The sequence below is a fragment of the Myotis lucifugus genome, unplaced genomic scaffold, assembly GCF_000147115.1.
Source record: "Myotis lucifugus unplaced genomic scaffold, Myoluc2.0 scaffold_59, whole genome shotgun sequence".
NCBI lineage: Eukaryota > Metazoa > Chordata > Mammalia > Chiroptera > Vespertilionidae > Myotis > Myotis lucifugus.
Genome location: NW_005871107.1, coordinates 6,238,834 through 6,263,224, shown reverse-complemented (window position 1 = coordinate 6,263,224; position 24,391 = coordinate 6,238,834). Strand labels below are relative to the sequence as shown.

The 24,391-nt window shown below is 37.9% G+C and overlaps 1 protein-coding gene across 8 annotated transcripts in view; it reads right to left on the bottom strand.

Moving 5' to 3' along the window:
* Positions 1–24,391, bottom strand: part of MYO6 (myosin VI) — a 139,586-nt gene that overhangs the window by 70,942 nt on the left and 44,253 nt on the right. For 4 of the 8 annotated variants that reach the window (XR_002829434.1, XM_023754299.1, XM_023754301.1 and 1 more), the window contains exons 1-3: positions 9,159–9,275; positions 4,500–4,569; positions 519–592 (exon numbers count right to left, since the gene is read on the bottom strand). Coding sequence is in view for 7 of the 8 variants with exons in the window: in XM_023754299.1 (XP_023610067.1) it covers positions 519–592; positions 4,500–4,569; positions 9,159–9,275 (261 nt within the window). In the remaining variant the exon portion in view is untranslated. Of the gene's footprint in view, positions 1–518; positions 593–4,499; positions 4,570–9,158; positions 9,302–24,391 lie in introns of those variants that run through there. The other 4 variants (XM_014456386.2, XM_023754302.1, XM_023754303.1 and 1 more) reach the window with 2 other exon arrangements.

Sequence of the window (24,391 nt, the reverse complement as noted above, 5' to 3'; positions counted from 1 at the left end):
TCAACCTATGAACCAGGAGGTAGCAGTTCAATTCCCAGTCAGGGTACATGCCCGGGTTGCAGGCTAGATCCCCAGTGTGGGGCATGCAGGAGGCAGACAATCAATGATTCTCTCTCATCATTGATGCTTTTCTCTCTCTCTCTCTCCCCCTTCCTCTCTGAAATCAATAAAAATACTTTTAAAATTTTTAAACAGATCTACAGATATATATCAAAAATAAAAAATCAAATCCCCAAATAATTAGTTTTTTTAATAAAATTAAACATTTTTAAATCTGAAAGATAGTAGATGATGCTCTGAATTCATTATTTTATTCCACAAATATCTACCACATACCTACTATGTACCATTCATGTTGTAAGCCCTGGAGTTATAGCAGTAAATTAGAAAAAAAATCCTTATCCTCATAGAACTCACTCTATTCAATAGGCTCAGATCAAATATTATTTCCTGTTAGAAAATTTCAAGTTTTACATCCTATGACCAACAAAAACTTAAATAATAGGTAAAATACTTACATAAATTCTGTCTTTACTGTATCGAACTTTGATATTATGGAGAAGTGTAGCTTCATTTAAATACATTAGTGAACCTGAGACATTAAATGAGTATATCATTAGATATTGGAAGAAAAAATAAAGTAAAACAACACTATTTTAATCTGAATCACTTTGTTCCAAGCTAAAATTCATCTGCTAGATTTAATTACATCTTTTTCAAACCCTGGTACATGTAAACCCAAGAAGCCAATTTAAAATATATCAAGTTAAGCCTTGGCCAATGTAGCTCAGCGAGTTGCAGCATCGTCCCCGTATACCAAAAGGTTTCGGGTCCGATTCCAGGTCAGGGCATATACCTAGGTTTTGGGATTGATCCCCAGCAGAGGTACATATGGAAGGCAATCAACTGATGTTTATCTCTCACTTAGATGTTTATCTCTCTCTCTCTCTCTCTCTCTCTCTCTCCCCCTTCCTCTAAAATCAATAAAAATAAATCAATAAATAAACTATACCCAGTTTACATATGTGTTACAGTTATATTTATAAACAATAAATTTCTAACCAGCTGAGTATATCTAGTGAATACCAGGTGAGTACATTATTAATGAAGGCTGGTTAAAAACTGGTGCTCAATTCAAGTGGAAAGAAGGTAGGACTTTAAATAGCACTGATATTAATACACTTGTGACACAACAAGGTGATGACACTAATTTAATCTGACACTTAGAATTTTACAGAAAAACACAAAAGATAAAATTTTAGAAGGGGAAGGGACTATTAGATCATTCAGCCAGTGCCTCACAAGTGATATAATGAAGAAAGAGACCCGGAGAAATTATACACTTGATCACTGAACTTGGAGTGAGGGGTGCTAACTACTCTTGCAATTGAAAATCCAGATATAATTTATGTCAGCTCTCTGCATACTTGAATTCCCAACCACAGATTGAAAATATGTATATTCTTAACCCAGGATATGCAGCTAGTTAATAGTAGAATCAGGGTAGAAAGCTTGTTTTTCTGATGCTTATTCTACTGATATGTCAGAATATACATACATATGTACACACATACACACTCACATGCACACACTCTGACATATTCTATTCTCCAAGCCTAACCTACTCGCCCAGCCCTCCAATCCTCTGAGCTCCATTTCTACATTTCCACCACATGCTAGAGTAGACAAAACCACTCTTCTTCCCAACCATTTGGTTTCTACAATTAGCACCACCAGACTACAAACCTTAGTCAATACTTAGGATCTGGTTGTGTGTTTTTTTCTCCCTTCTTGCTCTAAACCAGTTTCCGACTCTTTATACCATGCAATAACGTGTGTAGGAAGCACAGTACCAGACTCATGGTAGGCACTCAAAATTAGCATCATCTAAATCTCAGGTATGTCTCCTCTTTCTTTACATTTCCACCGCCCCAGTTCCAGTTTAGGTCACATTACCTCTTTTGTAATCATAGCACCCTCTTAATTGTCTACTGCCTCAGCCTTTCTTCTCCTTAATCCAGACTGCTCAGCACATTAACTAAAGTGGTACCCTAATTAAATATTTCTCCTCATCAAAAAACATCAATGGGTCTCCATCTTCTACCAAAGTCCATATTCAAGACTGGTATTCAGGGCCCATGTTAAAGCTGCATATTCAGCTAACCTTTTCATATAATTTTCCACAACTTGCTTTAATATGATCTAACTTACAGACAGACTAAAGTATTTATTAAACCCAATTATCATCCATGCATTAAACTCCACCTCTACATCTCTAGGTGTCAAAAATCTACCTATTCATTAAGGTCAATGCAAAAGATTGTCTCAAAAATGATATTTCCCCATGCTCACCACCTGCCCCACCACTAGAATTACTTGCTTCTTTGTACTTTCTTTATGGTGTTGACCATAGACTGCCAGTATTGCAATTGAAATTTTGTATATCTGGTTTGGGCTACTAAACCAGATCTTTGAGAGCAGGACCCTGCCTAATTCACTTGCTTATTTCCTTGGTTCCTAATTGAAGTTGTATATACGCCTATAATGAATTATGCCTATCATACAATTCAACACCTAATCAATTCGGTCAAATAAGAGCTTCTTGTTATACCTATCTCAGACTGTCCATGCTTCTACACTCATACAGTGCAGACAATTCACTTGCCAAAAAACACATGGCTCACTGTTTTCTAATGCCACTTATGGCAGAACTAGAGGCCCAGCGCACGGAATCGTGCATGGGTAGGGTCCCTAGAACTAGCCTGTGATCAGGGCCATCTTCTGCCCACTCGCCAGTCCCCAGTCCCGCCCCACCGCCACCCACCCTGGTTCTCCATGCTGCGATTGGAGCCTGTGAGCCGGGGACGAGGGTGAGGGGGGACCAAGAGGTGGTCAATGCACCTCATATCGACTGGTAGAGCGGTTGTTCCAGTCGTTACACTTATGGTCGCTGGCCTTTAATTATATAGGATAAGACAGAGTAAGAAGTAGGTGGGGCCTCCTAACAGCTTTAATAGCAGCTTTCCTTCAAATTAAGAAAAGATATGGACCCAGTGATCCTACTTCTGGGAATATATGCTAAGAATCCCAAAACACCAATCAGAAAGAATATATGCACCCTTAAGTTCATAGCAGCATTTTTTTACAATAGCTAAGATCTGGAAACAGCCCAAGTGCCCATCAGTAGATGAGTGGATAAAAAAGCTGTGGTACATTTATCCAATGCAATACTACATGGTGGTAGAAAAGAAATAATTGTGACAGCATAGGTGAACCTGGAGACTACTATGCTAAGCAAAATAAGCAGTCAGAGAAAGACAAATACTACATGATCTCACTAATATGTGGAATCTAATGAACAAAATAAAACCAGAGGCATGGATACAGGAGACAGACTAACAGAGGTCAGAGGGCAAGGGATGGGAAGGACTGGATAAAAGAAGGTGAAGAGGTTAGCCAAAGAACATTTATACACAGCACATTTTTTCTCAATCTCTTACACCTAAAATAACAGCTACCAGAGGTTAAGAAATATGCCAACAACTTTAAATATAACATCCCCAGACATGCAACATACACATTATTACTCCCATTTTACAGATAAGAAACTGAAAGAGGAGAGATATGTTGCCCATAGACACAAAGCTTCCTACTAGCGAGTTGGAATCTGAACTCAGGCTCTCCCTGTGTCCAGAGCTCTACCATGACTCTACTCCACAATGCCCATTCACATATGCAGATCTTACAGGTTCCCTCAAATGTGAACTCCAAAGAAATTCAACGAGAACAAAACAGATTCCTTTCTCTCATCTTTATTTTTTAAATGGAGAGTTTTTTATGTCAGATAAGTTTAATTAAATCCCATGGCAACCGGACATGACTCTTAAATACTGCCAAATAAAAAATGAAATATGGTTACTACTTAATCTTGAAAATGCAAGAATTAACATGACTTATTCACTGAATAAAGATTTTTTCCACCAAACACACTAAAATAGTTATGTCAAAATAATATTTCATTTTAATGTAATGTTCTGGAATCAATTTTTCAATTAGTACTTACTACACAATATTTTTTTAAATGTTTGTTTCCTTCAAACAATGACATTAAATAGGTCCTCTTGACTCAACCTCCAAATTATTGAACATATACTACTATAAATATCATCTGATTCTAGAAGAGGTTCAAAATAATTTTCAAAACCATTAACAAGAGATCTTCAGATCAGACTTCAAGGTAAATTATTACTATTCCCTACATTTACACAACTGAGACAACACTAGAAAGACATTCAGGAGACTCTTTCACCAAAGTGCAAATGTAAGACAATAATAAATTTAGGGCCTCTGAGCTCCTCCATTCACACAATCTTCATGTCAAAGGGCTACATTTCTTCTGAACCAGTATCGTGTACCTAATAATATAAACACTAATTTTTTTTTTTTGGAGGAACAATTTTCTTTTCTGGGATGAGAACTATTTTTAACTTGATACTTACAGTTATCTTCCACATCTTTTTTACTGTCCTCTTCTGCAGGGAACACTTGGTTTATGAGAGCCAAAAATGTCTAACAAACAAAACAAGAGTTCATTAAACTACAGGTTTATAAATAGTAAGAAAAATAAAGAAGCTTAATTGGTTGCATACATTGTAATAATGGCAACAATATGCTCTTCATTAAAACATAATACAAGATCCTACTATTTAACAAGTCACTAACCCAAAAACAGAATAATAACTTTACTTAAAAAACCTTATCTATTATTACTAAGACCATGAAATCAATAATGGAAATCAATTAAAAAGCCTATGCTCTAATATATAGACTAAGACAAAACAGGAAGTATGTTAATATTAAATTTATATGGGTATGCTACTAACAACTTAAAAAATAAAAATTGTAATGTTTGTATATACTATAGCCATTTTATTTTTAAAAAGGAAAAAGTAATATCTAATCTATCGGATATACCAACAGAACACGCTATTATTTAATTAATCCTATTGTTTGAATAAAACAGATACAAATTCTTATATAGATATATGCTACAAATATAAAGAGTATCCAGAACTATTTAGACCATAAAATTATAGGTATGCATGAATAGTATATATCTGTTATGTCACTTAAATATAATGGTAGAAATTCTAGAATTAAGATAGTATCTTGTAAGAGAAAAAAAATGATCTCAAATTACATCTAAAGAAAATTATCATTTTAACCATGCCATTCTAACAGTATTCTATAACTGTATACTTCTCAAGCAATTACAATTACTCTTGTGGTTAAAGTTTCCATCGATATTAAATAAAACTCTAAGGAAAAAATTGTTCAATTATTTTAAAATATTTGTAGGTTTACATACATATAAATATATGTGTACACACACACACACACACACACACACACACACACGTATAAGACATGGCTATTGCTGTACAGTAGTTTACAGAGTAAATCCAGGCTGCTGGTAGTAGCTCAATTTAGTCATACCCAAATTAGAAAACTATTATGCCCTATATATTCTGGAAGTTAGTAATTTGGAATCCAGTCACATGTTCTTAGTGCTATAAATGTGGAAAGGTTTAGAGGACAGATCACAACATTGAACCTAATCCATTATGTACATTAAGTATATTAATGGTAATATAAAACAATCTACAAATTATAATAATGATTCTACAGAAATAAGCATTCTAAAGTAAACGGCTAATGTCATAGTCCTATGTGCCCACTGTGAATGTGGCAATGGGGCAAGGCCTATCCTGTTAGGAGTTGGTTCTATCCTGTTAGGAGCCACATGAAATAAAAGAAGCTCCACGAGGTCAGAAAATAGGGGAGAGGTGGAGCACATAAGTTCCTAGATGGGGAGGTTAAGACAAGGGCTGAGAGGCCAGTAATGCATCCTAAAAGATAGCCCTTCTTCATCCTCCAAATTATCACCAGCCACTCCACCTCGTCTTCTCCCCTTTACCACCGACTCAATGAGAATGATAAAATTAGCATAAGGCAATTGTTTTCTCTCCCAGGAAGAAGGCTTTTTCTCCTACATAGAGAAGATCATGTCACAAAGCACACAATGATCACCAGCAATAAACATCTACCGCACATCAGACTGCATCAGCTCCAATGACAAAACGAATAAAATAGTCCCTGCACTTGAGAAGATTACACTCTAGCAGGGAGGGGGAAATAAAGGTAAACAAATATCTCCAATAAAGGATTACAGGAAGTTAAGAATGTATACCACTCCTCCAGGAAGGAGTAATCAACAGTAAATTCCAGTGCATGGAGGAGAAGAGGAGAGGGATCTGGTATCTGTGAAAACTTTCATAAAGGAGGTGACCTCAATCAGAGTCTTGGAAATAACCATTTGCTAAGCAAAGGGCTATGGAGAGTAGCATTCCAGGCAAAAAGAGCACTGTGAACAACAACATAAAGCACCCAGCGAAGCCTAGTTTCTGGGGCGGCTTGATAAACACTGTGGAGGGGAAGGATGAACAAGGAGGAGAAAAATACACAAGAATAAGTATATGGCAAAAGAGTATGAGGGGGCAACTGTTGGTTAACATAAGATAAGACTAGCAAAGTAGACAGGGAAATGAAAACATCAACCTTTAAATGCCATCTACATTAGGCTCTAGCCTGAAGGGACATCTGCAAATATGGAACATAAAATCAATTTAGACACTTAAGACAGCATTTTCAACAAAATAAAAAACATTAGAAAATATCAGAATACACACACGTTTCATTTGACCAACTCTGTTTCATTTATGAATACACATACTTGCTGACATGTAAAATCTATTTCTTATAAATACACACACACACTACACATACCTAATGCAATGTATTTCTATTTAAAAAATAGATTTTTTTAAATCTTTAAAAGCCATTGCTATCATCAAAGACATGTTCCCCACTAGAGTTAAATCATTCCCTCTTCTATGCTTGTACTGTATCAGCAAATAGTACTAACTACAAGACTTGGCCATCACTTTATGTACTTAACTCCTTAATATTTAAAAGTGGATGATCTCCACACCATGAATTACCTAGGCAAAAGACTGCTTCTCTTGTGGCTCTTTTAACCACATGGTTATAATTACACTTTACAATTTATTAAGACCCCAATCAGAAAGTAGGGGGAAATTAAGATTAAAAGCAATTATGGAGAATTTGTTATACCTCAAAAAGTGCTTGTGAAAAGAAGCTTCACTTTAAGTTTATAGAATTATCAGGTCCACAGTTTTCATGGCTTTACAATTTACATTTTAAGTGTTTTTATTGGTTCAATGTGTGTACCTGATTAATACTCATAAGGCACAGTTGAAAGCATGTAAAATATTTCAAATGTGAAAAGGCATAGATACCATAAATGAAAATTTCTTCTATGCTTGAACTGAACTGTTGTCACCTATGGATATAACAATATACCTAAAATAACATAATATACATAACTAGCATGTGTACTTTTCATTCTATTTTGGCCTTCTGATTTACTATCCTCATAAGTATGCTAAACAGAAATGAAAAAAGACTTTGAAGGACAATGAAAGGCTCACTAAATTTCTGTCACCCCAAAATATGCTACTTTAGCATGTTAATTATCTTGAGTTAAAGGAACTTGAGAAATAGCAGGTACAAAATGGGCACTCAGACCCTCCTTTTTATTACTGAAAACAGGACATAAAAATCCCATGTGAAAGGTGCCCTCTCTATACCAGAAGGAGGGGAACAGAGGCCAAGAGAAATCTAAACAAACAAACCTTGTCATAGTAACCCTTACCTTCCTAAGCACTTACTGCCCCTATCCTCAATTTACTGCCCCTAACCCAAACCCCTTTGTCTTATCACATCTTCACAAATTGTTTCTTTGTCTAAAAGTGATAAAAGCTTTCTACTCTGGGCACTTCTTCAGTTCTTCTTGTGAAGGCTGCCCTGTGCATGTGAAAACTTAATAAAAATTGTATGTTTTTCTACTGTAAATCTGTCTTATGTCAGTTTAATTCTTAGGCCCAAAATAATAAAGGAAATTTTTTTCTCCCCTCCAAGTTTAAATAAAAATAAATTGAGCTTATTATTTTGACTCTTTCATTTTCTTAAATATGTACTGCATTGTAAGTACAAATAAGTACTTGTTAATAAGAGAGAAAACTTAGGAACACTTTGTCTTTGCTTCCCTGAGGATATCTTTAACTGGCCGCCTCTAACATGCCACATTATGTATTATGCATTTAGGTTCCAGGTTGTTTACAGTAACAGAATAGTTTTCTCTGTGAAAGACTCATGAGGGATCCACCTTGTTTTCCTAAGGTTCCCAGAAGGATGGCAGTCATATGGCATTAGTTAACCATGTATCAGCAGAATATAAATTATTCATGAACATTCGCGGAGCAAAAGTAAACAGAAATGGCATCAACAAAATTTAGTCAGAAGACCTTTAACAGGAATATTAAATTAAACTGAAAATTGTAAAGATCTCCCACAAAAAGAGACCTGACAGTCCCAAAATACTGAAAGAGACCCAAGTCACCTTTTCCCCAAACTCCCATTTTGTAATACTGTCTGCTCTGTGTCAAAGCATAAAAGGAAATAGATATCATGTTTACAAAATTAAAGTATGCTTTACTGTTTTAAAAAACTATCATTAGAACAAAAACAGTAATAGACTGGTATGTTTCAGATTTAAGTATCTTTACTTATTAGAAATACATTTACTCCAATCCCATGTTAATAAATTTAATAAAAAGCCTAAAAGAATTGCCTAGGGGCTAAAACAATAAGCAAAATTTGATAATATAATGCCATTCACTTTTCATATTTTTGCTTTGTGACATGTTGCATATATCACATATATAACAACTTTAGTAATATGTATAAAGAAGAATGTTATATTTTATCATGCTTTTTTCCCCTTTAAAAAATGATAATGAAAGGCTCACTGAATTTCTGTGTGATTTTATATTAAGGCACCAATTTTTCCCAAGGGTACTTCTGATTTAATCAAATTAACACACCAGAAAACTAAGATTCCCTTACCAGAAAACTGATTTCCCCTATTACGCTGTGCTAGGAGTATCTACTTCATTGATAAGAGAGACACCTAGATAAAAAGAATCCAAATTTTGAAATCTTTCTGAGAAACTCACCTTGCCTTTTTGGTTCAAGGGTTCAATGGTTAAGCTGTCAGGGCCAATATCCACAATGTTGCCCATCTGAAATCCATCTGTAGGGTGTGGCGCCCAAACGGGCTTTCCGTCCTCCATTTCTGAAGGGAGCTATCCACTATGCCCTGTTTCAAAGGAACAAATAAAGCAACATGAATAACTCTGAAAATAAAAAACAAATACCATATCTTTTTAAAAAATTAACATGTAAAGTACAATTCATAGAAACGCGTGTCTATCCCTCCCACAGGTAATCCACAGCCCCTCCCACCTTGCTGCACACACTGCCTCCCCCTCCCCCATCCACCTTTAGATAAGGACCAAGCAGAGACTGCTCTACCCTCAGGTACCACCTGCTTGGCTACCTCCTCCTTTCAGTTGTGATTGCAATAGAGTACTCTACTTTTACCAGTACAGAAACAGAGAACAGAGGCCTCAGGTTTTACCTATTGTCCCAGTGTGATTTATAAAAGCACTCCCTTTCACCACCTACAGAATTCTGATTGCACAAAAAATTAAACAGTCATCCTAGGGAATAAATGCCACTGTGCTAAGTCAGCTAAGTGTTGAACCATAAGTTGGTTTAGACTTGAAGGGGTAAATTTGAGAGATGTGAGAGATTACTTCCTCTGGAAACTTTCCCTGACAATCTGAGACTACAGAGGTGCCTCACCCAAGTGTCCCCTATACACATCGTCAAAAACCACTCAGCATACTGTTTCTCTTGGTTTCTTATTTTTTTACTGAGGTAGAACTTATGTACAGTAAAATGTACAAATCCTAAGTATACAATTGATGAGTTTTGACAAATGGACATATCGACTTAACAAAGACCCACTCAATATACAGAACATCTCCATCACCCCAGAAGCATTCCCTCATGCTTCCTTCTGGTCAATCCCTACTCCCCACAGACATCTACTGGTTTCTATCATCATAGATTAGTGGGTTTTTTTCTTTAACCTTTATGTAAATGAAATCATATAGGATATTTGCTTTTGTGTTTTGCTTCTTTCATTCAAAAGAATGTTTCTAATATTAACCATGTTGGTGTGTACACGAGCCCACTGAACGACTATACCACAACTGTTTACCTACTGTTATGTTGATGAACATTTGGATTGTTTCCAGTTTTTGCCTATTGTGAATTCTGATCAATTTTTCAAGTGTTCCTATAAAGCTTCTTTCACAGTTGGCATTCTCAACTCGGCATTCTCAGAAGTAATATTTATAATTCTGTCTTTTGAGAGAGTCTGAAAGGGTCCATGACATCTATATATATAAAAAACCCTAATATGCAAATAGACCGAACAGCGGAACAATGGGAACAACCGAACAACCAGTCACTATGACGTGCACTGACAACCAGGGGGTGCACACGGAACATGGCGGGCATCGGCCACAACGGGATGGTGGAGCAGGTGAGTGGGGTTGCCAGACCAAGGCGGGGCACCGGTCACTGTAATGGGCGAGCCTCTAGCGGTTACTGAAAATTCTTTGCTCCTGGTCACCATGGTTCCGCCCGGCACTCGCACCTGCTGCCGACCCTGATCACCTCTCAGGGCTTCTCCACCTCTCCCTGCTCCTGAGGGGCGATTGAGGTCGGCAGCAGGTGCAAGTGCCCGGCGGAACCATGCACCCACTGCTGGCGCCACCGCTCACACCCACTGCCGGTGCTGGCCCCACTCGCACCCACAGCTGGCACCGGAGCTGCCACTTGCACCCACTGCAGGCACCAGTCCCAATCGCTCTGCGCCATCAGCATCAGTGGGTGTGAGCAGCCGTTGCTGGCCCTGATCACCCCGGGGGCTTCTCTACCTTCCCCTGCTCCTGAGGGGTGATCCGGGCAGCAGCCTCCACTTGCACCTGCTGTTGGCACCAGCCCCAATTGCTCCACACCTTCAGCGGGTGCGAGCGGACCGGTGCCATCAGCACGTGGGAGCAGCAGAGGCAGGAGCGGGGCTGCAGGCAGAGAGGCAATGGAGGAGTGGGGGGCCACAGCAGGATTTCATTTAAATGAGCTTGGACTCTATGAGACAATCTATATATATAAAAGCCTAAGTGACCATTATGACCGAATGACTGGAACGAACGGAAGGACCAGTCAACTGGTCACTATGATGCGCACTGACCACCAGGGGGCAGATTCTCAACACAGGAGCTGCCCCCTGGTGCTCAGTGCACTCCCACAGCAGGAGCGCTGCTCAGCCAGAAGCTGGGCTCAGGGCTAGTGAGTACAGCTGTGCTGAGGGTAGCCTCTCCCGTCTCCGTGGCAGCGCTACCAGGCAGCAGCAGCAGGTGCAGGAGGGCTGGGATGAGCGGCAGCAGAGCTGTGCCTGGCCCTGGCTGGGGCTCCTACCCGGCCACCTGCCACTTCAGCACTGTTACATCCCTTGGGAGGATGTCAGACTGCCAGGTTTCAGCCCGATCCCCACAGGCCAAGCTGCAGGGATCAGGCCGAAACCCAGCAGTTTGACATCCCCCGTGGGATCCCGGATTGCAAGAGGGCACAGGCCGGGCTGAGGACCCCACCTGTGCACGATTCTGTGCACTGGGCCTCTAGTGTGTAATAATGAATCAGCTACTGAGTGATCCCAGATGCTCTGGTTTTAGCATCTCAATGGGAATTTTTTAGTACTTATCTATACTTAAAGAAGAGTTCATGAGTGTGCCATAAGTCTCCTCTTATGTGGCATTTTTAAATCGGGGATTTCCCATGTTGATACTCTCAGTTCTAGTCTCCCATGAAAGTCAAGGGTATCTGATATATAGTTCAATCAAAAAGCTGTTCATTACTGGAATGTTTGCAATATGCTCATTGCTTAATGTCTTCATGCCATGGCTACATGTTGGGATTTGCTTTTCCCATGCAGCAAATGCTATTAGGTTTAAGTGTAATTCCGAGTTAAAAAATTAAATGAGGGTTCTCTATAGAAATGAATCATTAACACTATTTCAGACTTATTTTACGACACGTACACACTTCCCCGGATAATCAGATCTAGTCCCATGGCTTTAAATATCATCTATATGTGAGGGATGCCCAAATTTTTTTCTCCAACACAGAATACTGCTGAGTTCCCAGATGTTTACTTGTCTACTGGACACCTCCCCATGGCTATAACTAATAGAGGTAACATTGTTATTATTACATTACTATTCTGTTCACCACCTCACCCTGTTCTTTCTTATATCAGTAAAGACACCAAAGACACTCAGTTCAAATTAAACCTGGAGTCACCCTCAATTCTTCCATCTCCTTCCAAATCTACCTCCCCCAATCATGTCAGTTTTACCTCCAATAGGTATCTTAAATCCACCCACTTCTCTTTATCTCCTCTGCCATCCTAGTCAAAACCAAGACAGCCCTTTACCAGGACTTTTGTAATGAACTTAGCTGCCTACTCCTATTCTTGCCAATCTGCACAGATGACCAGAAATCCTATTGAACAGTAAATCTGATCATGTCAGTCGTGTAACATCAGGGCAGTCCTCTTGTTAGGGGCAAGAATAGAACATTGGGGACTAGCTATGGCTATGGGAAATATTAATCATGCTCTGTTAACCATGCTTGTCTTGTGTTGGTTAAAGAAAAGACATTCTGACCTAACTGGGAGTTGTATGCCCCAGGACTTGGGAGTCAACCTTGAAATGGAGTCCATTTTCATGGAAATATTAACAACCTTGTTGCCCAAATAATGGAGTCCCACCCCAGCCTCCTACTTCCCCATACCTGTAACCCCTACTTCCCCATACCTATAATCCATACTCCCCCCACCCCCATTCGTGTAATCTTTGTCCTACCCTATATAAGCAGCTGGTTTATGGGGGGCTGCAGAGCAGATTTTTGTGGCTGACCTGCTGCTCTCCCATACTGCCGGCAGTATTGGAATAAATGCTCATATATGATTCAACCCTGTCTCTGCTTAATTGGCTCAAGTAGTGACAGGCAGCACGGACCCACTGATTGTCCGATTATACTCTCAATGTTCCCAAGGCCCAGCACAGAGCAGGCAACTCAGTATTCACTGAGTGCATAAATAAACTGTTCACAGTTTGGGAAGAGTAAAAGGAGATGGCAGACTAGAAAGAGTTGAAAGATCTTAAAACCTAGGCTTGAGCCAGGCCACGGTGGCTCAGTGGTTGAGTGTCGACCTATGAACCAGGAGGTCACGGTTCCATATCCAGTCAAGGCACATGACCAGGCTGTGGGCTCAATCCCCAGTAGGGAGCATGCAGGAGGCAGCTGATCAATGATGCTTTCTCATCATTGATATTTCTATCTCTCTCTCCCTCCCCCTTCCTCTCTAAAATCAATAAAATTATATTTTAAAAAAACACCTAGACTTGAAACTAAGTTCCACCACTGTCTGACTAGCTCTTAAGCAAGTTACTTAATCTCTCTGATCTTTATCTTTATCCTTACCCATATGTGATAGTATCACTTACCTTATAGAATTGCTATAAGGATTAAGTGACATAAAATTGAGATCACTATTTTAATGACACCCAATAGATGGTAGTCACACCTCTTTCCCCACATCCCTTATTTGAAGCCACCAGTAAAGTTCAAGAAAATGGTCTTGTGATAGTTTGAAATTCAAAGGGAAATTACAGAATAGTCATGAGGAATCATTTAGGAATAATTAAGTATGGGGGGTGGAAATAAGAGCAAGCAAAGCCCCCAAAATGGAGAAAGAATGGCAAATTCCCCTGAACTATTCAAATTGCTTCCCCACTCTGAACCATTTGCTGCAACTTCCCAGTAAAGATAACAGATTTAAAGACACACATCTAATATTCTTCTTCAAACCTTTAATCTACAGTAAAGGAATTCCTTTAAAAGACATCAGTCCACAAAGATGGGGAGAACCAAAGAGGAGACAACAACAACATTTTGGAAGTTGGAAAGCACATGGTTGAGAGAAGAGACAACTGACAGCAAACCCAAGAGAGGTGAATCCCCAGGAGTGGCAAGAGGAAAAACAACCCAAATTATACCACTGAACCTCAAAAGACATAAGAACTACAGTACAAAGATCCTTGTAGAACCAAGGATGCAAAGAGAGAATCTAACATAAGGAAGACTAGGTGAAAGCTGTTTGAGAAAGAGCTTTCCTAACACCAACACACACACACACACACACTCCCATTGCTGGGCAAATTACTCCCGATCCCACACCACCCCAAGAGATGCCTAGAGGTTATTCTCTGGAGAAAATAGAGGGTTTCTGACATGAGAAACACTAAAAACCACTAAGGCATGCATGTAAAAATTGCAAGGTGCTGACAAAAACTTTATTCTTGACCAACTTTAGTTAGGCTCCTCTGAACCGTCTTGACTGGGTCTCAACTAGGCCTTCCATGTCTGCCCTGTCCTTGCTGGGTCTGAATAAGCCAGTGTAGAGAAATCCCCTAGTCTTGCTAGCTGATCAAGTTCTTCATCCCCTACCTTTGACATGCATTCAGCAAGAATCCTCTACGCTTGCTGTTTCCTCCTAATTATTTTGTATCCACTGGCCTATTGGCTATAAATCCCCCAGCTGTCTTTGCTGTATTTGAATTTGAGCATGATCTCTTTCCTATATTGTAATAACCCCGTTACAGATTGAATTTATGTGTCTGCTATGGACTGAATTGTAACCCCCCTGAAATTCATATGTTGAAGCTCTAACCCCCAATGTGACTATATTTGGAGATAGGACTTTAAGGAGGTAACTGAGTTTAAATATCATAAAGGTGAGATCCTAATCCAATAGGATTTGTAGCCCTATAAAAAGAGGAAGATCTCTCTCTCTCCCCCTTCACCCCTTCCTCCACCCCACCCCCAAACACACACACTGAGGAAAGGCCATGTGAGCTTACAGCAAGGTGATGGCCATCTAAAGCCAGAGAGCCTCACCAGAACCCAACCATGCTGGCACCCTGATCTTGAACTTCCAGCCCCCAGAACTATGAGTAAATAAATTTCTGTTTAAGCCACCCAATGTTTGGTATTTTTGTTACGGCAGACCAATACACTCCTTTTGCAATAGTCCTGAATAAAGTCTTTCTTGTCATTTGAACAAGTGTCAGACTAATTTTCCTTTAACACCATAATAACAAAATACTCTTTATAAGGTATAGAAAATAAAGTTGAGGCCATTTTTTCAGGAAAAAGAAAAAAAGAGAAAACGGGGGCGGGAGGGAAAGAAAAAGTAGAAGAAAAAGATATGAAAATAAGACAAGTAACAAGATTCAGCATCAAAATACCAGAAAGAGCAGACATTCTTCCCGCTCTTTTTAAAAGGCGAGAAAGGGGGGAGAATGCTTTAAAATAGCCCCCAAAAATTCACCTGCACTGAAAGGCATTATTTCTAGAGTCTAGCCAAAATACCCAATAAGTCCTCAACACAATAACTGGAAAAAAGACGGTTTCAAATTTCAGAACACCAGAAATAAAGAGAAGATACTACACATTTCCTTAGAAATGGAAGAGAAAAAAAGAGAACAAAAACACAGGTCATATCCAAAGGATCATGAATCAAAATGGCTTCAGCAACACTGAAAGCAGGAAGTCAACCTGATGCCTTTTAAATACTGAAGGGAAATGATTTCCAACTTAGAACTCTATACTTAGGCAAACTACCAGTCCAAACTGGAGCAGTCTGACCCCAGAGACAGCCACATTGAGTGCTGCCATCAAAGACAGTTACTGCCCTGGGACCAGGTGAAGCTGGCCTAGATTCTTATCTGAGCTTATCTTATTCTACCCTTCACACTTTCGATAATCATGTTTCCATATAAAGAGTACTTCAAAAGATATTGTAAAGGGAATTTTTAAAAGATAGTCTCAATTCCCAGTACCTAAAACATATGAAAGGCTGACTACATATGCATTGCAGAAATACAAAGTAAAAAAAAAAAAGAATTGTAAGAATCACTAGAACTTTGAAATTCCTTAAGTTATTCAGGAAAAGAGAGGGAGTGCTCTATAATACCCTATGATCAAAGGAAAATTACCATTTTTAGTACTTATTTGACAACGGATACTTTTACAGTAGGCCCAAAAGGAATCATTAAGTAATATATAAAAGGCAATCTGTAGCCTTTCAAAGGTACTATGCTAACCTTTCATTTATTCTTTTTTAAACATTTTTTAAATATATTTCTTTATTGATTTCAGAGAGGAAGGGAGAGGGAAAGAGAGAAACATCAATGATGAGAGAGAATCGGCTGTCTCCTGCATGCCTCCCACTGGGGACTAAGCCCGCAACCCGGGCATGTGCCCTTGGCCAGAACTGAACCCGCGATCCCCCAGTCCACAGGCCGAGGCTCTATCCACTGAGCCAAACTGGCCAGGGCACCTTTCATTTATTCTTGTTGAAAGGTGAGAAGCATTATCCCCAAGAGGCTCTCTACGAAGCAAACATACTGAAGGCTGGAGTGACAAATACTAATATATACACATCATTATTCTTTTTTCTCTGCAACTCCAGTGACGATTCCAATAATGACCGAGTGCTATGAGTAGGAAGAGCAGATCTATACCACAAAATAAGAGCCATCACCTGTTATATCACCATTACCTTCAAAGATTATCCTTTAAAAATTATACCTGTGATAATTATAATGTCTTATATTTTATTAGCTAGGGTATTGGAAATTGAGCACTAGCTAAAAGTAATTTAGAGTTGGTCTGAAGAGCTGGAATAAGATACCAAAAAGGATAGAAAAAAAGCATTAAAGAGTTAAGACGAATGCTTAAGACTGCCTTCCATGGTCATTCATTATGTTGGCTTATTTATTTAGCCATCTACTATATACCACATACTTTTAGGTGCTAGGGATATAATGACAGGCAAATAGAGACATGGTCTGGTCTCATGGATCTTTATAATAGGAAAACATGCACTTGGAATAGAGCAGTAAACAGATTGGCAAAAATCCCTGCCCTCCAGGATCTTAAAATCTAGTTGGGGGTAAGGGAGTGATGCAGATGTATCAAATTTGCCTTCTAAAACGACTACTCTTTCATCTGGCCAGGCCCTAGCCCTGCTGATCAAAAGAATGTTATGTGCACCCTTGGCACACAAGCTTTAAACTGGCAACTTCTCTCATCTGTATCAGTGTGTCCTAAGGCTATTAGCTTCCCTGGTGTCCAGACACTGTGAGAGAACTGGGCACCACATAACAGTTGGCTGTTGCTGATGTTGTGTGTACCTAGTACAATCTTTCACTGAGTATTTCAATCCAAAAAAAACTTATTTGTGCACCAAAATTCTCAAAAATATTTCAGCAGGATTCCCTTTAGTAACTAAGTTACCTTTTAAAATGCCTTCCTAGAAAATATTTTCAAGTTAATCTCGTTCAGCTAGTTTACAAAGTATGGAAATTATTGAATTTATATAATACTGTATTATGCATTCATTAAACATTAGTATTGGCCCTGGAAGGGCAGCTCAGTTGGTTAGAGCGTTGTCCAATATTCCAAAGTTACGGGTTTGATCTCTGGTCAGGGCACATACAAGAATCAACCAATGAATGATAAAGAAGTGGAACAACAGCCCTAGCTGGCTTGGCTCAGTGGATAGAGCGTCGGCTTGCGGACTGAAGAGTCCCGGGTTCGATTCCCGCCAAGGGCACATGCCTGGGTTGCGGGCTCAATCCCCGGTGGGGGGTATGCAGGAGGCAGCCAATCAATGATTCTCTCTCATCATTGATGTTTCTCTCTCTCTCTCTCCTTCTCCCTTCCTCTCTGAAATCAATGAAGAAATATATTTAAAAAAAAAAAAAGAAGTGGAACAACAAACCAATGTTTCTTTCTCCTTTCCTCTCTCTCTAAAATCAATTTTTAAAAAACCATTAGTATTAAACTTTATTGTGAATATCTTGGTTATATCAGCAATGAACATTCATTAACCATGGGGAGACAACACCTATCACTAAGTCCAGAGTCACAACAAAGAAATAAAATAAGAAAACTTCTCAACTTAACAAGATCTAAAAACTGACTACCTCAACTTAATAATTTTGATATCCACTCATTTAGTTTTCAATGAATATTAACTAAACACCTACTATGTGCCAGCCACTGTTTTAGCTTTAGCTATTGATGAGTAAATACAGAATTCTAATGTTTTTCTTTCTAAGAAATCAAAAGAGAAAAATGTCGCCTGGCCAGGGTTGCTCAGTGGTTGAGCATCGACCCATAAACCAGGAGGTCACTGGTTCAATTCCCAGTCGGGGCACACGCACAGTTGCGGGCTCGATCCCCAGTAGAGGGCTTGTGGGAGGCAGTCCATCAATGTTTCTCTTTCAATGATGTTTCTCTCTATCCCTCTCCCTTTCCCTCTCTCTAAAATCAATAAAAACATTTTTTTAAAATATCTAGGCCAGCTATGACACTCTTTCTGACTTTAATAGTTATAGGTCCAGTTGCTCACAGCCATGGTCCTGATGACTGACCATCTTTTACAAAAGTTACAGTATTGTACTTTCAAATATAACCTTAGAAAGCCCAATGTATTGATTGAAGTTTTAAGCTAGGTCCATTACTCAATTCTTAGAAACAGCCTTGGAACACTTAAATGGTATAGTGAAGATTAACTTACTGACAAAAAAGAGGGTAAAAATAAAAGCATGTTTTATTAATAAGTTTATAATATAGTTATTAAATATTAAAAATATTTTATACAATGATTTGAAAAGTGATACTATCAGGAAATCACTCCAAATATGTACAATATGAATTGTGAGAACTGGTTATATGATCTTATTAGATTTTCAGAGAAGAAATCATAAACTATATCTCAGATATAAAATCCTCCATAAACTATTACTACAAAACAGATATGAATTTAGACATAATTCAAATAATTTATGTAGACAATGTATACTAATATAACATGGCCAGAATGTAGACCATTTAGAGAAAGCCCTCTATTCTTCAGAATCTAAACATACCAGTTTACTTCAGAAGCTCAAAATTTTTCTTACAGATGTTAAAAAAAATTACCAGAATATAATAGCAAGATTTTATCCCGGGTCATTTAAATTTTCCATACACTGTGACCAATCTTATTTATTATATCCAGAACTTAACTAGTTTTGTAATTACTACTAGATTTAAAAGTTATTCCTTAAATTTTCTGGTCTTTTACAAAAGGAATTTGTAAAGACTATAAATTTTAATTCACTTTCTCAACCAACAAACAATATTGGTCTCCCCATAAGTGGTTAATGAAAAGAAACCAAGTTATTCTTCAAATCAAAGGGCCTTTTCTCCAGAGGATCCCGCCTGTGTAAAATGGCCCACTCCGCTCAAATTGCAACACCCTGCAGCATAAATTGAAGCTCTGGGCTAATGGTATGCAGATTTTTCAGAGATTAAAAGATGTACAAAACCACAATCTAGATGGTACACTATAATTAATCAAGGTGATAAGATGTCTGAACAATCCTTCATCTTTTAAACACATCTGTGACATCTCTGGCATTTTAACTCTCCTAAAATGTCCCAAAACAGAAGTTAAAGATTTTCATCTACAATCAGCAGGGTCATTTTACAGAGGTGACCTCAAAGGCCAATCCAATTCAGGCAACACAGTTCTTCTGAGAGAGAACTTGTTAAAACGAGGGGGGGGGGGGGTCTATGATCAGGAGGCAAAAACTCTGAGAAACATATAGATTAAAAGGAAAGGCTAGAGCCCTATCTGGTTTGGCTCAGTGGATAGAGCGTGGTCCTAAGGACCAAAGGTCCCGGGTTCGATTCAGGTCAAGGGCACATACCTTGGTTGCAGGCTCCTACCTGGCCCGGGCCCTGGTCAGGGCACTTGCAAGGTAACCAATCGATGTGTTTCCCTCACATCTATGTTTCTCTCTATTTTTCCTTGTCTCTTCCACTCTCTCTAAAAAAGCAATGGAAAAATATCCTCGGATGAGGATTAACAAAAAAATAAAGATTAAAAAGAAAAAGAAAAGGTAGACGGTACTGTTCCATTGTACTCTCTGTCATTCTTTAATTAATAAACAAATAAAATCTAGAATATTCTATTAAGTTCTCATGTAATTCATAACACTAAGTTTTTTCAACTCTACTAACTTGGGTTGTGTGTGCATATATGTTCATGCATATATCACACAAAAACAGGAACTGAAGGTGAACTGAATATTCTTCTCACAGATGGTGGCATGAAGTTCAATTCAGCTCATCAAAGACACCCAAAGGGCAATCTCAGGAGGCAGGCATCCCTTGGACAAAAAGACCTGGCTGTATAATATTATGCTGTCCTAACCATTTTTTAATGGCATAAGAAATAAACTTAGTTTCAAAGTAAAGGCTTTATGAAAACCCTCTTACTACTACTTTTATAAACATTAAAATGTTTATTTCTTGCTGGTAAAGTCTTAATTTGATTTTTAAAATTTAATGGCTCAGTAACAAATAAGTACAAACTACAACTTCTTAGCTTAAGTGGTCTGTACTAAAAGGCAGACATGATGGTAAGTGTAGTTAATTTTGTCTTCCAGTTACTATTGCATTTAAATGACTGGCTAAGAGTCAGAGAGACAACCAAAAGGATTGAAGCTTTTCATTGGAAATTTTCACTTTATTGATTCAATTACAAAATATCATTATATTGTTGTTTCTTCTTAACTGACAGATCAATAAAAATATGTAACAAGAATGTTCAGACGGTCTACAAAATGAGAAATGTGAACTATCTTCCCGAAATTCTGTATGAAAACACAACTTTACCAAACAGTTGGCAAAGTTTAGGTGAGTTAAATTTTCCTTTTTAGATTTCAGTAAAAAGTAGATTAATAAGCAACTAAATAAATCAAGCACTCTATGGGGAGTTCTCTGAGTAGAAAATCTGCCTGGACTTTTGATTTTTCACAGCAAGACTTGAGACAAACACAATTTATGTGTTATTATGATCCCCTATGAAAAGTGTTATGTGACTACAATGATTTTGACAAAGCACTTTAAAACTTAACCAAATAATTAACTTTTCACAAAAATAATCACTCTAAAATGTAAAATAGTGATTAAATAACCCAAAGCTTCATACATCTTCTCAGCTCACAAAGCAGGACATCCAAAAGGAATGCTATTTATAGGATGAAAAGGCTCCAGTTTTCCTAAATAGAGTTAAAAGTAAGCAGACTTTTGTTTTGTTTTTTAAGTAGATCTCACAATGAAAACCCTCTCCTCTACTGCACTTTGGGCATTTTGCCTGTCTTTATTCCTAACCACCAACACAGCTATGAATGGTTTCCTTTACAACTGCTGCTTTCAACCTATACCAAAATCCAATCTTAAGTTTTTACAGTATCAACTTTATTTATAAAGTCCCTAGTTATTAAGGTCAATTGAATCCAAAAACTTTCTCAGAGTAGTTCAAGCACTCATTTACTATTTTTATAATCTCATACATCTTCTGGACTTAATTACACTGTGATTATTCAACAATTAAAATTCTACTCAGCTACATTTTAGTCTCAATTCACAAGAATTACCACCCCAGAATAGAACCCGTTAGAACTACTGAGTAGTCTTCATGAAGAAAGTATTTCGTCACACTCACAGTTTGAGCCTGCTTTTTTTTTTCTTCAGCTCAGGCTTTAATATTAAAGTAGTACTAAGTACATACAATTTTCTCACAATTTCCATTCAATAATAATAGTATTTCATGAAAATACACTTTATGTTCAATTTTTTTATTAAAGTGATAGAACAGGGTTTTTAAAGCCAAATATACCATTAAAAAGGGCTTATGTAACCAATAACAGGGCCCCTCTACCCTCCTCCCCGCCTTTGCATGGCTGCTCTCTACGCCTGCTGCCCAGCTATCTTGCCTGCTGCCCAGCTATCTTTTGGGGACAGCCCTTCACTGCTCTCTCGTGGGTATATATCGGAGTCCTTTCATGCCCCAAAATGTCTTTATTCGACCTTCGTATTTGAATGATAGGTTGAATGCACATATACACAAAAAACACAAAAGTGGATTCTAGGTTGAAAGTCATTTTTCTTCAGGATTTTAAAGGTATAACAAGTATTTGTACATCCAGAACTGCCTCTGCCTTTCAGATTCTGATCATTTTATACTCCTCTTTATTTCTCGCCTCTCAGCTAGAAGCTTAAAAAACTTGGCCTTCATAGTGCTCTGAACTTCCATGATGACATGGCCAGGTGTAGTGTGTGAATTCATTTGGCTACACACTCTGAGAGCACATTCAGTCCAGAGGTACAAATTATATACGTGGGTTGGCAAAAGAGGTTTACAGTTGTGAGTACATGAACTATAGTTTATTCTTGTATTATTTCTTAATTACTGTATTATTTATTTGTATTACAACTGTAAACCTACTTTTGCTCACCCTGTACATAGCTGAGGAATGGTCTCATAGTATTTCTATTATTTCCTTTAAAATGTCTTCCTCTGTTTCTTGTTCTTTCTTTCTAAAAGTTTTATAATTTGATGTTGCACTGTTATGAGACTGCTATTATTATTTTCTCCTCTTTTCTATTACCCATTTCTTTACCTGTTTAGTCCATCTTCTTGGAAATGTCCCCACTTGACTTTCTAATCCTTTTATTGACATTTTTTATTTCTATAATCATATTTTTAATTTCCCTCTATTGTCTTTGCTTCTTTCTTGTTGCTTTTTTTCTACTTGGCTTCTGTTCTTGTCTTTCATGGGAAGGCTTTCATCTAATTTTCTATTCACATTTAAAAGGCACTAGAAAGCTAACTGGAAGCTCTGTTTAAGTAAGTCAAGACTATCACCTGGTAAACTTCATCCTAAAGTAACAGGGCAGTACTAAACTCTTCGTGGGAATGTTCCCACCATTAATGTTTGTTCATCGTCCTCTAGTAAAGTTCCGTTTTCCAGAGAACAAGGTGTCTGGGTCTCTGGCAAAACAGTTAAGGAACTGGAGGCCTAACCTCTTCATATATAGCCTCCAACCAACCCCACTAGCTTTTGCCCTGAGTCTTAAAACTCACCTTATATAATAACTGAAACCTCCAACCCTTACCCTCTGATCTCCTCTTTGCAAGAACTTAAATACAGTCTTCTGCTTAACCAAGTCAGATAATATTCTTCTCTCCAAACTTGCTGAAATCCCTCATCTACTATTGCCTCCTTTTTCTAATCTCTTTACCCTTGTAGATTTATATATTTTTTAAATTCCTGTACTACCATTTTAATGAAGTACCAGGAAAGAAAGAACAGATAAATATATGCAAATAAGAAACGTTTAACAAGGAAAAATATTTCCATAGAGTAATTGACTTAGTTGTTTTCATCATTGCACTGGGAATGTCTAACAAAGCTTATTATCTGACAATTTCACAATATTTGAAATTTTAGTCATTGCTTTTTGAAAAGCCCCACTGCTTTATTAACACAGTTATTACTTAAGAAGTATTTCTTTTAATCCGCAGCTGAGGATATGTTTTCACTGATTTGAGAGAGAGAGGAAGAGGGAAGGAGAGGGAGAAAGGAAGGAGAGGAGAGAGAGAGAGAGAAACATCGATTGGTTGCCTCCCAGACACACCCCAACCAGGAATCGGACCCGCAACCTAGGTATGTACCCAGACTGGGAATCAAACCCACAACCTTTTAGTGTACAGAACAATGCTCCAACCAACTGAGCTACCCGTCCAGGGTAACTTAAGAGTTTTTTTAACTTAATATTTAAAAGTTTGCCATAAAATACATTTCAGGTAAAATGAATTATGTTCTCACTGCCTTGTATTCTCACTAACTTTCAATATAAAATTGGAAATGTTTCTATACGGAGAAAAAGGGCACAATAAAGGAAAAACGTAAGTACCCAAAGCTGGCAGAACCATTACTACTGTTCATCCTTCTTCACTTATTGTAGCCACCACATGATAGCAACCCCACAAAAGGCCTACAACATTAGTATTTTTACTTTATTTCAATATTCTCAAACATATTCTAAATAAAGAGACTACAGCTGGATAAAAACAGATACAGAAATATCATATAAGCTCTACCATTGTAAATAAGCTTGACAGAAAACACTGTTGTTATTTTTTTTTTGGAATAATGACCAAAATGCATGTTAGAGATCTTAATCTCTGTGGCACAAATTCTCCTCTTTTAACTGTAGAAAATAATTATACAGTCCAACTTAACTTCTAGAAAACAATCTAGTATCTTATTTTGTTAACAAAATATTGATAACCCATATCATC